This window comes from Myotis lucifugus, unplaced genomic scaffold, assembly GCF_000147115.1.
Source record: "Myotis lucifugus unplaced genomic scaffold, Myoluc2.0 scaffold_46, whole genome shotgun sequence".
NCBI lineage: Eukaryota > Metazoa > Chordata > Mammalia > Chiroptera > Vespertilionidae > Myotis > Myotis lucifugus.
In genome coordinates this window covers 5,488,817-5,504,159 of record NW_005871094.1, presented here as the reverse complement: position 1 = coordinate 5,504,159, position 15,343 = coordinate 5,488,817, and the positions used below count along the sequence as shown (strand labels likewise).

The following is a 15,343-nucleotide window of genomic DNA, read 5'->3' as shown; positions in this document are numbered from 1 at the left end:
AGGTCATTTTCCTATGCTAAGACCTCTCCCATCACAGAGCTGACTGGCAGCCCATATCTGAGTTTCTATCACCTTTGCCCACTCTGTTCTCTCCACTCTGGTGATTCCCTGAGACCCCCTCCCATCCAGTTTGCAGACCCACCCAAGCTGTTTGCAGTGGCTTTTTTCCATATGAGTGGCCTGTCTTGGCTCAGGCTTTAGGCTTTCCTAATATCTTTCAAACAAGCAGCAGCTGGTGTCAGTGTGCCTCAGGCCTATCAATAAGAGACCCAGGACAACTTGGCCTTGCCTGGGTACTTCCAAATCCAACTCAAGTAGCAGCCATCTGTAGATGGCTCACTCTGTAGCTCATGCTGAATGGCCCTAGGGCCGTGGTCGGCAAACTGCGGCTCTTTGGCCCCTTGAGTGTGGCTCTTCCTAAGCCTTAGGAGTACCCTAATTAAGTTAATAACCATGTACTTACCTATATAGTTTAAGTTTAAAAAATTTGGCTCTCAAAAGAAATTTCAATCGTTGTACTGCTGATATTTGGCTTTGTTGACTGAGTTTGCCGACCACTGCCGTAGGCAATGGCTGACCTTGCACCTCCCTGGAGGCCCCAGAGCCAGGTATCCCAGTGGGCAGCTTCAGACCATACCATATTACACCTTTACATATCCACAAGCAACACACTCAAGGGACAGACTTAGTGAGCACCAAAGCCCCACTGAAGCAAGTCCTGGTCCATAGGGGTGTCTTCTGCACAGCAGCTCTTCCAATGTAGACACAGATGGTCCATTCCTCCCAGTGACGCCAACAGCAATCAAAGCTCGACTACAACAAGACTGTGCACACAGCCCACAAAGGGGTGCACCTAGAGTGCCCAGCTCAGGTGACTGGGGAGGCTGAGCCACTGGGCCCTACAGGACACCTACTGCACAAAGCCACTCTTATCAATTGCAGGAGCCATAGCAGCTCTACCTAGTACATAAAGAACAGAAGAAGTCTCCAGAAAAAGAACTAAATGAAATGGAAGGGAGCAAACTACTAGATACAGCATTCAAAACAGTGGTTATAAGGTTGCTCAAGGTTCTTAATGAGAGCTTCAAGGGACTTTGTGAGACTTTCAAGAATCTTGGTGAGAATTTCAATGAAAAAGGACCAGTCGGAAATTAAGCATACACTAACTGAAGTAAAGAATAATTTACAGGGTTTCAACAGTAGAGTAGAGGATTCTGAGAATCAAATCAATAATTTGAAATATGAGGAAGCAAAAAACACCCAATCAGAAGAGCAAAAAGAAATGGAAGCAAGCCAACTACAGAGTTCAAAACCATGATTATATGGTTACTCAAGGATCTTCACAAGAACTTCAAGAACCTTAGTGAGGACTTCAAGGAACTTTGTGAGAACATCAATAAAATAAAAAAGGACCAGTCAGAAATGAAGGATATACTAGTACTACCTGATATGAAGAATAATTTACTGAGAACCAGTTGTAGAGTAGAGGACACCAAGAATCAAATCAAGCAATTTGGAAGATGAGGAAGCAAAAATACCTAATCAGAAGAGCAAAAAGAAAAAAGAATCCCAAAGTGTGAAGAGAGTATAAGGAGCCTCTGGGACAACTTCAGATGTACCCACATTCCCATCATGGGAGTTCCAGAAGGAGAGGCGAGGGAGCAAGATATTGAAAACGTATTTGAAAAAATAATGACAGAAAACTTCCCCTATCTGGTGAAAGAAATAGACTTAACAAGTGCAGAGAGTCCCAAACAGGAGGAAGAGGCACATACCAAGACACATAATTAAAATGGCAAAGGTTAAAGACAAAGAATCTTAAAAATAGCAAGAGAAAAGTAGTTAGTTACCTTCAAGGGAACGCCCATTCAATTGTCAGCTGAATTCTCAACAGAAACTTTGCATGCCAGAAGGGAGTGGCAAGAAATATTCGAAGTGATAAGAAAGACCTACAATCAAGATTACTCTACCCAGCAAAACTATCATTTAGAATTGAAGGTCAGATAAAGAACTTACCATACAAGGAAAAAGCTAAAGAGTTCATCACCACCAAACCAATATTACATGATATGTTGAAGTGTCTTCTTTAAAAAGGAGGAAAAAGAGGCTGCCCCTAGGCGCTGGGCGTGGCGCTGCCTCCAAACCCGCGACGGCGCTCCCTGCCTCTCGGCGGCCGCCCGATGAGCTCCGCTCAGGCCCGGGCCTCAGGGTGGGCGCCGTGAGGCCGCCGGTACGCTTCTTTCGGCGCCGCGGGACTCCCGGCGGGGAGTGCGCGAATCTCCTCCCCAGAGTTTCCCGGAAGCGAGGCCGGCCCGGTGAGTGGGCGATGTGAGGGCCGCTGGGCTGAGGGCCGCCGGGCGCCTGGGGAGGGCATGTTCGGTGGGGGCGTCCGGGGCGCCCCGCCCCAGCGCCCCCTCCGCGGTGCCGCCGCTGCTGCCCCGTGATAAAAGCGGCGGCCACGCTTCCTGACGTGAGACCCGCGGCGCTGGCGGTGGCCGCGAGGCGCCGGGCGGGCCCGTTTGCTGACCGTTTGCTGACCGGAGAGCAGCCGCCGCCAGCATGGGCTCCGCCACCAGCATGGGCTCCGTAGCGAGCATCCACATTTCCGAGACCCAGACCGTGTACCTGGGCGCCCTGCTCCATCCGGAGCCCAAAGCCTGGGCCACTACCAGCGGCGCCCTCCCCGCGGACCACCCCCAGCAGCGCGACTCGAAGAGAAATCTGGTGGTTAATGGGCACATTCCAGCACCGGGCCTGGAATCGAAGCAGCAGGGACGGGTAGGTGACCCCACGGAGCCTCACATGGCGAAGAGGATGAGGAAGGCGACCATCAAACAGAAGAGCCCCATGTCCTCAGGGCAAAGCCCAGAATGGCATAGGAGAAGAGCTGCTGCTTGAGAGACGGGTTCCTGGCATAGCCAATGATCAAACTGCCAAACACTGTTCCAATTCCGGCCCCTGAACCAGCCACACCCACTGTGGCAGCCCCAGCACCAATAAACTTGGCCGCTGTGTCCATGTCCCGGGAGACAACACTGGTTTGGAACTCCCGTCTGGCCACCTGGAGTGGGGAGCTGCTGTAGGAAGGCTGTTCCAATGGGATCTCTGGCCTACTCAGGAAGGAGGCAGACACAGGCCTGATTAGACCCCTGGTGCAGCAGCGGATCAGAGCCGGAGGGATGAGCAGTGCCCCGGTGGTCTGCATCTTTCCCGTCTCCCAGCTTTAGCTCTAGGTTTCAGAGCTCAGCTCCCCCACCCACAAGTTGTGTACTCTTAATAAGTATTAAATAAAAAAAATGGTTCATGGTCAAATAAAAAAAAAAAAGAAGGAAAAATAAAAAACATGAACAATAAAAAGGCAATAAATACATATCCATCAAGAATTGAATCTAAAAGTCAAAATAAATGAACAAGAATTTGTCATACATTTATTCTTGGCTGGAACGTGGCTAGGGAGAACTGGCTTGAGAATGGAGGTTGGGTTAGCCAACCAACAGTGTCAACCAGAGTCCGATTGGCTGATGTGTAATCTCAGCTCTGTCATTTATTAGCTGTGTAACTATAGTCAAGTTATTTAGCCTTTCCAAGCCGCAGTTTCTTCATCTGTGAAATGAGGATGAAGAGGATAATTGTTGTTATTAAAATACTACTCCTGTTCCTCCTCCTACTAAAATGAGATAATGCATGTTAAAATCTGAACAGTGTGACAGACAAGAGACTTACTGCTCACAAAGTATTAACTCTGATCTTATCTTTCATGTCATCACCAGCTTCATTCTTTTATTTTTTAGAGATGAAATTCACACAGCCTAAAATTAATCATTTTAAAGTGTACAATTCAGTAGTATTTAGTATAGTCACAGTGTTGTACAACTATCACTTCTATCTAGTTCCAAAATATTTTCATCATCCCATAAAGAAATCTAGTATCAATTAAGCACTCTTCTTTTCCCCTTAACCCAGCTCCTGGCAACCACTAATCTCCTTTCTTACCTCAATGGATGTAACTGTTCTGAATATTTTATGGAAATGGTACCATACAATATATGACCTTTGTGTTTTACTTGTTTCACTTAGCATGTTTTTGAGGTGTAGCCACATTGTAGCACATATCAGTACTCTATTCCTTTTTATGGCTGAATAATAGAAATATTCCCTTTTGTTCATCCACTTATCAGTTGTTGGACATTTGGGTTGTTTGCATTTTTTGGCCATTGTGAATAGTGCTGCTCTTAGCATTTATGTACAAGAGTTTGTTTGGATAGCTTTTTCACTTTATATATATGTAAAAGTAGAACTCCTGGGCCATATAGTAATTAACCCTTTGCACTCCGCTGTCCCCTCTCAGGGGACATCGGAATTCTAGCATATCACTCGGATGTCCCCTCTCAGGGGACATTGCAGTTTATTAGTGATTACGGGGAATTGAGTTATTTCAACGCAACTTTTTGAGACATGCATGTTTCCCTGAAGTTTTATCTTGAAATGGCACAAGAAATTAAATCAAAATATCGTAAAATTACTAAGATATATACAAGAAATGTCAGCGGGTTTTGTGTCGGATTAAACAATAAACTACATATTCCTGATGTGGGACAAAGAAAACGGGACTGCATTGTGTGTTCTAACAGGAAAACACCTGGTGGCAGGCGTCAAACCACTTATTACTGTCAAACATGCACTAATCAGCCTGCAATGCATATTGGGGAGTGTTACAAAACTTATCATACTGTACAAAATTATAAACAATAAAATATTGTTTTTTTTACAAATATACATTCCTCGATGTCACCCAATTCATATAAGTCCAATATCATTATAATACGTTACTTGGTTCCAAAATTATACTAAATAATACGAGGGTCTGTAAATGCACGTTTCCACCGCAAAGTAGCGTCGAGTAGCTGGTAGCCAATGTCCAGAATGGTTCGGAGTGCAAAGGGTTAATTATATATTTAACTTTTTGAGGAGCTGCCAAACTATATTCTACATTGTCTGCACTGTTTTACATTCCCACCAGCAGTGTATGAGTTACAGTTTTTTTCAACTACACTGATGCTTACTATTTTATTTTTGTAATAGAGGCCAGGTACACGAAATTCGTGCACTCAGGGTGGAGGGGTCCCTCAGCCCGGATTGTGAGAGGGTGCAGGCCAGGCAGACCCCACCGGGGCATGATCGGGGCTGGGGAGGGATGCCGGAAGTTGGCCAGCTTGGGAGGGCTCCAGGGCGTGTCTGGTCCATCTTGCTCAGTCCCGATCAGCCGGACCCCAGCAGCAATCTAACGTACCAGTCAGAGCATCGGTGATTAGTGCATGTCAGAGTGATTGGTCAACCAGTTGACTGTCTGCCCCTGGTGGTCAGTGCACTTCATAGTGAGCGGTTGAATGGCCTTAGCATATCATTAGTATAGTATGCTTTGATTGGCTGTATGGCCAACCAGACACTTAGCATATTAGGCTTTTATGATATAGGATTATCCTAGTGGGTGTGAAGTTTTATTGCATTGTGGTTTTGATTTGCATTTTCCTGAGGACTAATGAACATTTTTTAACTTGTCCATTGGCCATTTGTTTATTTTCTTTGGTCAAAGTGTTATTGAGGTCCTTTGCCCATTTTTAAATTCAGTTTTCTATCTTTTTGTTGTTGGGCTATAAGGATTCTGTATATATTCTAGATATTAAACCCTTATAAGATATATTATTTGCAAATATTTCTATTCTGTAGGTTGTCTTTCCGATTTCTTAATAATGTCCTTTCATACACAAAACTTTAATTTTGATGAAGTCTCTCTATATTTTGTTGCTTGAACTTTTGGTGTCAATATCTAAAAATTCATTGTCAAATTTCAAGTCATGGAGATTTACTCATATTTTCATCTCAGAACTTTATGGTTTTAGCTCTTACATTTAGATCTTTGATCTTAGAGGAGCCATTTGGATTAATTTGATTCATTTTGAGTTAATTTTTCTATATGGAATGACGTAGGACCACCAACTTCATTCTGATCACCTTTATCACCTATATTACCCATTGATATGAACCATGAAGCCACTACAGCATGATGAGTTGTTTTTCTGTATAGCTTTTTCCCCATGTATTCAGTCAGTGGTAGTTTCCTTTTTAATTTTTACTAGAGGCCCCTCAGCCTGGCCTGCAGGGCTTAGGCTAAAAACAGCTCTCTGACATCCCCTGAGGGGTCCCTGATTGAGAGAGGGCGATTCTCGAGTGACACACCCCGGAATCAGGCTCCCTCCTCTCTGGTTCTGGGTGTGTCACCTGAGGACCGCAGCTGCCAAGTCACCGCAGCTCTGCAGCTCCTGTGTTGAGCATCTGCCCCCTTGTGGTCATTGAGCATCATAGCTACCAGTTGGATGGTCGCTTAGGCTTTTATATATATAGTTATTTGAAAGTATTCTGCATAATGTAAAATGTGTTTCCTAATTAACTGATAAAATAATCCCATTTTATTCTGTGTATAATAGAAAAATGTGAGCTACATTAGACATATTTATAGTAGGTCTGGGTGTTTTAATTTATAAAATTTGCAGGAGTGATTAGTAAATCTGTTTGTTTCTAGGTTTAAAATTTTATCACTGATTTTGAACACTGAATTTGCTATTATAGTCGATCAGAATGTAATTGTTATTTTTGCATTCTAATATTGTTTTATTTGGTTATTCATAGTCTGTTATATCTTTTCTTGAATGGTACTTCTTGATTATAAGTTGTCTACTAGTCCTTTTTTCCTCCATCTGCAGATGTATTTTCCGGGGGAAAAGTGGTATGTTATGGTAGCCTATATAAGGCTATTGCATACAATTCTTTAGCATTAAAATAAAAATCTACCCGTGCAGGATGGACAGAATAGACCTTATACGTACTTCCCTTATCTGTCCCAAATTTTAACTTTTAAAGTTGTCTCTTTCTTTTAAAAAGAGGAGGATATAATTTGGTCATTCCTTTTTTTAGTACTTGGTTCTGAAGCTTGAAAGGCCTGCTATAGTCCAGAATATCACATTTGGAAAATATGAGAAAACGCATGTCTGTAATTTGAAGAAATTTAAAGTCTTTGGTGGGATGAATGAAGAAAATATGACAGAGCTATTGTCCAGGTGAGTTATGATTATGGGGTGGAAGTCGTCGTCTTCTAAACAAGGTGCAGTCTTAGTTTAGTCTTTTTATATCTAAATCTGCATGGTTTGATTTTTCTTTCAAGGGAGGAAAGAATATTTCCACTATTCTATTTCTAGGGACTTATTTTAGTGTTATGGCTTGAGTTAGCTTTTTTATAAAAAAAATAAATAAATAAAACCCCACCAGATTCTAGTTAATGTTATTGGAGAATTGCATGGGTGGATTCCTCCAATGTTAGTGGGAGTGGGATTCTTATGATATCTTGAGAAAAGGAGTTTTTTAAGACTCCTATGGGAAAATGAGATTTGGTAGAAAGGCTTATTTACATGAAATTACATCCCTCAGTTTCCAAAGTCCCATTTCCCTTAAACCAGTCCTGGAAAAGTTGCAGGTGGAGCTTCAGCAGAGCTAGAAGCAAAGCCAGTGTCCATAGTTTCTGTTCCATGGTGAAGTTGAATCGGGCACAGCACCAGGCTAATTTTAGTCCATCAGTCCATTGTGTGTGGGGTCCACATGGCTTGCTCCCTGCAACACGGGAGTTAGAAGTGCAAGAGGGAACTCCCTTTGTTCAGGATTTTAAATATTAAATCTTCCGGTGCTTGCAGTGGGTATGCCTATTCTAGCCCATGGTCTGTTCTCAGATATGGCTGACAGGTAAGCACCTTTCGACGTCACCCAGATCTTACTGGGCATGAGTCTGTTGTCCAGTCCCTTCCCCCAGTGATCTGTGGGGAACAGACCTGGAGAGTGTTCAACTGCAGTTTCCTGGCAAAGCTGTACAAATGGCATTCCTGTGTTGTTTAGACTTCCCTTTGCTCCTTTTCTGTTAATTAATTAATAACTGGGTTAATTATAACGATATCAGTTAATATTGTTTCCAAACAAGAAAGCATAAAATTTTGTCTTTTTCTACTTATTTTTATCTATTTATTTTTAAAATATATTTTATTGATTTTTTACAGAGAGGAAGGGAAAGGGATAGAGAGTTAGAAACATCCATGAGAGAGAAACATCGATCAGCTGCCTCCTGCACACTCCCTATTGGGGATGTGCCTGCAACCAAGGTACATGCCTTTGACTGGAATCGAACCTGGGACTCATGAGTCCGCAGGCTGACACTCTATCCACTGAGCCAAACCGGCTAGGGCTTTCTACTTATTTTTTAGTCTTATTTTTGGACTGTAATGACTTTAGAAATATTTTCAACTTTAATCAAATCTTTGCTATAATCTTTGCTATAAAAAATGTAGATTCTTTGTATGGATGCATGGAACAGAATAACAGATCTCAGTGCTGGAATGGGGAGTGAGAGGGGACAGGAAGAGATTAACCAGAGAACATACATGCATATATGCATAGCGCATAGACGTAGACAATAGCATGGGGAAGACCTGGGGTGGGGTGGGGTTGGGTGGAGGGGGGCAAAAGGGGAGAAAATGGGAGACATCTGTAATACTCTCAGTAATAAAAAATAAAAATATATAGGTTTTATACAAAACATTAATATTGGTTGCCCTATCCAAAAGTAATATTCTGGGAATTTACTCTAAATTGGAGACTAAAAAGAGAAAAAGTATCTGACTGAACCTGGCACAGTGCCTACCACTTGGAAAGAGCTCAGTAAATTTGAGTTTTAACAACATAGACCTCTAGGAATGAAAGGGTTAATTTACCTCATAGATAATGAAAAATCAAATAGCCAGTGGAATGGACAAATAAAACCATGAGGTTTTAGAATGTATTTGTGACATGGTATGTCCCATTAGCACAATAGATTATATAAGTAAATATTACATTAGCACTGATTACATTAATACTAATTACATTACATTAATTAAATATCTGAATTCTTTGACAAATTTTGGCCCTGTTTAAATAAGATATAAGGTTAGAGAGCAACCAAAGGACTTGTGTGCATGCATATTAGTATAACCTATGGACACAGACACTAGGGCAGTGGGGGCTTGCCTGGGGTGGGAATGGCTCGGGGGGAGGGTCAATTGGGGAAAAAGACATATGTAAAACTATAGACAATAAGTAAAAAAAGAGAAAATAAATAAGATATGAGGGTGAATTGTTTTTTTTTTTGTTTTTTTTTTACTTCTTACGGCTTGAATATTTTGTTATATTCAGTTATACATTAAGGATGTAGGTCATCACAGATTTCCATTTTTTAAATTAATATTGAACATTTTTCACTAGCCCTCATAATTAAGAGAATACCGTAATAATGCAGATGATACGAATGTAGAAGTTTTGACCTATATTCTCATGTCCAACTACTTCTTTGGTCATATATTTTAGCATTATTTTAACCTTAAAATCTGGGGGTGGTATTAATCTGAGTTTTAGTGCAGTTACTAAATTATGAAGTCAGATTTGACAATCTTTTTTTTTTCCCACAGTGGCTTAAAGAATGATTATAACAAAGAAACATTCACCTTGAAGCATAAAATTGATGAACAGATGTTTCCTTGTCGATTCATCAAAATAGGTAAGGTTTTTAGCATTCTGAAGTATAAATAAATTCATAATACCATCGGTCAGCAAACTACGCCTGGCTGAATCCTGTGAGCCCCGATTTTTTTTAATTAAACTTTTATGGAAACATTGCCACATAGGTTGTTCACGTAATGTCTATGTCTGTTTTTGCACCACCAAGGTAAAAGTTCAGTAGTTGCAAGAGACCACATAGCCCACAAAGCCCCAAGTGTTTCAAACTTTGTAAGAAAAGTTTTCTGACCCTTACTTTGTAACTCTATAACTGACAATTATTTGAAGTGGAACCATTTCCAATTATTTTCTCATTTGAAAGTTTATTAGAAGATTTTATGAGATACAGTGATTTGATTGCCTTGGTTGTTTTATTGAAGATTTATCAGTTCTAAAGCTATAACATTTTACAATCAAATACTGATGAATTTCTTACGGCAGTTTATTATATTCTCTATTCTGTTCTTTTGTATTTCATTGTCTTAGTGAAATGTTGCTCAAACACATAAAACTAATTTCATGACCTTACATAATAAATTGCAGAGTATTGTTTGAAAAGTACTACTTAAGGCATGTATTTATTTACCAAGTGTTTTAGCTTGAGAAAATACTTATAATGCCTCCTCAAAATTAATATTTTTAGGGTTGTTTTATTTTTCTTTAAGATTTATTATTTAGAAGGTAGAAAAGTTAAGGACTGGAATATTTTAATTTCTATCTATATTGTATACCTTTGGAAATATGGTAAAATTGAGATTAAAGTGAATCAGACTCCTCAGAGAAGAATAATGAAAGCCAGAATCCCATGTTTTGATTTGGAAGACAATTTCCCCTTTTGGAACAAGCAGAATACTTCATACTCATTCTTTACTATTCTATCAGAAGTTAGCCTGTTTATTTCATTAAGTCAAATAGTACTGTTGTGCAAAAAGAATATCTGAGGTCTTAATGAAGATTATCTATAGAGGGAAAACTTTTTTAAATAGTTGGGCTGTCCAGTGTATTGTGGGGTGTTTTTTTTTGTAATTATAGTTTCAGTTATAGTAAATAATTATAAATAAAAACCTGTGTCCTGTTTTCCTGTGAGAATTTATGAACAAGCAAAGTTTTTTGTGTTTTTCTTTTAATAAATTTAACTCTTGGTTGTCTCTTCTTTTGTTAATGGATAATTCTTTTCTCAGCATGTAGACCACCCAGTTTTTACACGAAATTCAACATTTTTAAGTGTAAAAATATCTATGATGTTAATACCTTCAGCAAATTTGACATATGAGGTTTTGAAGCTTGTTGTCAATACAACAAAATAGCATACATATCAAATCGCATATATATATCAACATATGTGTAACTCCATCTATTGAAAAAAATCCGCATTATTAACCAGTACACCTAGTAGACAAGAGTTTTCCAAGTGATACTACCAAAGTATGTTGTGCCACAGATATGTTTCATTGTGTTGAGATGTTGGCCCCCTGCCCCCTATTCCTGGAGTAGTTGAGCCTGCAACCTAGGACCTACACTTGTGCCTTTAAAATATTATCATTTTCTCCTCATGCTATTATGAAAAAGGATGAGAAGCACTGATTCTGATTATATCTCTGTCTGATTGTCTCCTGGGAAAAAACTGGTGGTTGGATCCTAGGATACAAACTTTTAGCCTTGGGAATGTGTGTTAGGAGTTTCTATCTTTTTATTTGAAGTGGGAGCAAAGGCATTATTCATTGGAGAACATGTGTGCTTCATTGGAGAATGTGTGCTTATAGCTCCAGTTCACATTTAGATTTCTGATATATAATACATAGTATGTCTAATATGCATTATTAGTGTTGTTAATACCACCAAAAATTATTGGTAAAATTGGAAGTGGGAGTACTTCATTCTGTTCATTCTGTATATATCTCTTCAGTCTTAAACATTAACTACAGTTGACCCTTGAACAACATGAGTTTGAACTGTGTGGGTCCACTTATATGCAGAACTTTTTCAGTACACTGTATAGACTTGTCCCTTCATATCTGTGTTTCACATCCTCGGACTTAACCCAAATTCAGATCAAAAACCAGATTTTCTATCCAGGGCTGCAAATCCACAGATGCAGAAGGCTGGCTCATACATTATTCTACACCATTTTACATAAGGGACTTGAGTATCTGCCAACGTGGCTATTAGCAGGGTGTCCTAGAACCATTCCCCTGTGGATGCTGAGGGACAACTGGGTTTTGGGGGTCAAAAGTTATACATGGATTTTTAACTGTGTATGGGCCAGTACCTCAGCCTTCATATTGTTAAAGAGTCAACTGTATATATATTTTTAATCCTCACCCAATGATATGTTTTTATTATTATTACTAGAGGCCCAGTGCACAAAAATTTGTGCACTTGGGCAGGGGGCGGGTCCCTCAGCCCGGCCTGTGCCCTCTCGCAGTCTCGGACCCCTTGGGGGATGTCCACCTGCTCCCCGGGGGGATCGGGCCTAAGCTGGCAGTCAGACATCCCTCTGGCAGCCCGGGAGCCCTCGGGGGATGTCCACTTGCCAGCGGGGAGCAGGCCTAAGCTGCAGTCGGACATCCTTAGCGTTGCTGAGGAGGTGGGAGAGGCTCCCACCACCACCGCTGTGCTGGCAGCCGTCAGCCTGGCTTGTGGCTAAGCAGAGCTCCCCCTGTGGAAGCATACTGACCACCAGGGGGCAGCTCCTGCATTGAGCGTCTGTCCCCTGGTGGTGTGTGTCATAGTGACCAGTCATTCCCAGTCCTTCTGCAATTAGGGTCAATTTGCATATTACCCTTTAATTATATAGGATAGAGGCCTGGTGCACAGGTGGGGGCCGGCTGGTTTGCCCTGAAGGGTGTCCCAGATCAGGGTGGGGGTCCCGCTGGGGTGCCTGGCCAGCCTGGGTGAGGAGCTGATTGCTGTTTTCAGGCTGGCCATGCCCCCCGGCGACCCAAGCTACCAGCTTCTCCTTTTTTCGTTTTTTTTTCTTTTTTCTGGGATTTATTTCTATAATTGAAACTTTATAGCCTTGAGCAGAGCCCAAGGCTGTGGGAGCATACTGACCACCAGGGGCAGCTCCTGTGTGCAACATCTGCCCCCCTGGTGGTCAGTGTGCATCATAGCGACTGGTCGACTGGTTGTTCGGTCGTAACAGTCACTTAGGCTTTTATATATATAGATAGCTCCTATTATTTAACCATTCTTTTATTCATAGAATGAACTCTACAATGGTTACAATGAAAACCTGGTAGTACTTTTTGCAACTTAAATTTTTTTTTATTTAATATGTCCTTATAGTTGAGATTGGCCATAGATTTTATTTCTTTTAGGTTTGTTTTCAGGATTGTGCCACTTTGATAAGTAATTGAACTTTCAGTCTCTTTCTGATATATTTTAAATTACATCATAATTTTTTGTTTCTTGTGGGTATGATAGAATTTGCCTAAATCATCTAGCCCTGACCCTGTTTTATGGGGGATATGTAAATCACCACTTTGATGTTATCTTACTATCTATATATATAAAAGCCTAAGTGACTGGCTGACCAGATGACCGTTTGACTGTCCGACTGGTAGCTATGATGCACACTGACCACTAGGGGACAGACGCTCAATGCAAGAGCTGCCAAGCTGCAGTGACTTGGCAGCTGTGGTTCTTGGGTGACACATCCGGAACCAGAGCGGAAGGAGCCCGATTCCAGGGTGCATCACCTGAGAACCGCCCTTTCTCAATCTGAGACCCCTAAGTGGATGTCGGAGAGCCAGTTTTGGCCCTATCCCACAGGCCAGGCCAAGGGATCCCACGGGTGCACGAATGCACCGGCCCTCTAGTCTATCCTATCTAATAAAAGAGAAACATGGTAATTAGCTGTAACTTCGCTACCCTTCCCTTTGGCTAATCAGGGCGATATGCAAATTAACTGCCAGCCAAGATGGCGGTCAGCAGCCAGGCAACTGAAGTGAACATGAGGCTTGCTTGCTCCAGTGACGGAGGAAGCCAACATTCCCCGCCTGCTGCAGCACAGCTCTGAGCTGCTCTCTAAGAAACATTGTTGCAAATATAGAAGCTAAACAAAACCCCAGAAACCTGCTTTCAGTCAGCTGGGATCTCAGAGCTGGAGTTGCAACAAAGTTTCAAATACAGAAGGTAAACAAAGCCTAGAAACCTGCTTTCAGCAGCCGAGGTCTCACAGCTAAAGCCGTCTTTCAGCTCCAGTGACAGCCATAGAAGGTAAATAAATCCCAGAATAAAAAAAAAAGAAAAAAAAGGAGAGGTTGGGAGGAGCTTCAGTCACCCACCAGCCTGATAACGGCCCTCAGCCCCTCACCCAGACTGGCCAAGCACCCCAGTGGGGACCCCCACCCTGAAGGAGGTGTGACCAGCTGCAAACAGCCATTATCCCCTCATCCAATCTGGCCAGGCACCCCAGTGGGGACCCCCACCCTGAAGGGGGTGTGACCAGCTGCAAACAGCCATCATCCCCTCATCCAATCTGGCCAGGCACCCCAGTGGGGACCCCCACCCTGAAGGGGGTGTGACCAGCTGCAAACAGCCATCATCCCCTCACCCAGGCTGGCCAGGCACCCAAGCGGGACCCCCACCCTGGTCCAGGACACCCTTCAGGGCAAACCAGCCGGCCCCCACCCGTGCACCAGGCCTCTATCCTATATAGTAAAAGAGTAATATGCCTCCCAGCACTGGGATCAGCGGAGCAGCGAGGCCTCCCAGCACCGGCATCAGCAGAGCAACGAGGCCTCCCAGCACCGGGATCAGCGGAGCCGCGAGGCCTCCCGGCCTGCGATCAGTGGAGCCACAAGGCCTCCCGAACCCAGGATCAGCGGAGCAGCGAGGCCTCACTGCCCCTGTGTGAAGCGGAGCCGCGAGGCCTCCCAGCACCGGGATCAGCGGAGCAACGAGGCCTCCTAGCACTGGGATCAGCGGAGCCGCGAGGCCTCCTGGCCCCTGGAGCAGCGTGACAGGGCAGCGCCCAAACCCCCTGATCGCCCTGCGGCTCTGTGTGTGACAGGGCAGGGCCACAACCTCCCTATCTGCCCTGCTCTGTTCGTGAAAGGGGAAGGCGCCCCAACCCCCTGTTCGGCCCTGCTCTATGTGTGACAGGGTGCGGCACCCCAACCCCCCCATGGGCCCTGCTCTGTGTGTGACGGGGTGGAACCGCAACCTCCCCATCGGCCCTGCCCTGAGTGTGACGGGGGAGTGCCCCAACCCCCTGATCGGCCCTGCTCTGTGGGTGACGGGGCGGCGCGGAAACCTCCCCATCGACCCTGCCTTGAGTGTGACGGGAGCGGCGCCCCAACCCCCCAATCGGCCCTACCTGAGCGTGACTGAGGGTGGGCATCGCAACCTCCTGATCCGTCCTGCTCTGTGCATGACACAGGGGAGCTCCCCAACCCCCTGATCGGCCCTGTTCTGTGCGTGACGGGGTGAGCTCCCCAACCCCCTGATCGGCCCTGCTCTGTGCATGACGGGGGGAGCTCCCCAACCCCCTGATCGGCCCTGTTCTGTGCGTGACGGGGTGAGCTCCCCAACCCCCTGATCGGCCCTGCTCTGTGCATGACGGGGGGAGCTCCCCAACCCCCTGATCGGCCCTGCTCTGTGAGTGACAGGGGGCAGCGCCCAAACCCCTTATTCGCCCTGGTCTGGGGGGGAAGGGGGGGGGGCGGAACCTCCCCATCCGCCCTGGCTTGGGGGGGAAAAGGGGGGG

At 43.8% G+C, this 15,343-nt stretch overlaps 1 protein-coding gene and 1 pseudogene across 6 annotated transcripts in view; one reads left to right on the top strand and one right to left on the bottom strand.

The window, feature by feature from the left end:
- MKLN1 (muskelin 1) overlaps positions 1-15,343 on the top strand; it is a 301,088-nt gene that overhangs the window by 182,940 nt on the left and 102,805 nt on the right. For all 6 annotated transcript variants that reach the window (XM_023753515.1, XM_006088336.3, XM_023753519.1 and 3 more), the window contains 2 exons: positions 6,973-7,115; positions 9,543-9,631. In XM_023753515.1, the coding sequence (XP_023609283.1) occupies positions 6,973-7,115; positions 9,543-9,631 (232 nt within the window). The remainder of the gene's footprint in view (positions 1-6,972; positions 7,116-9,542; positions 9,632-15,343) is intronic.
- On the bottom strand, positions 2,714-3,270 carry LOC102440796 (annotated as a pseudogene).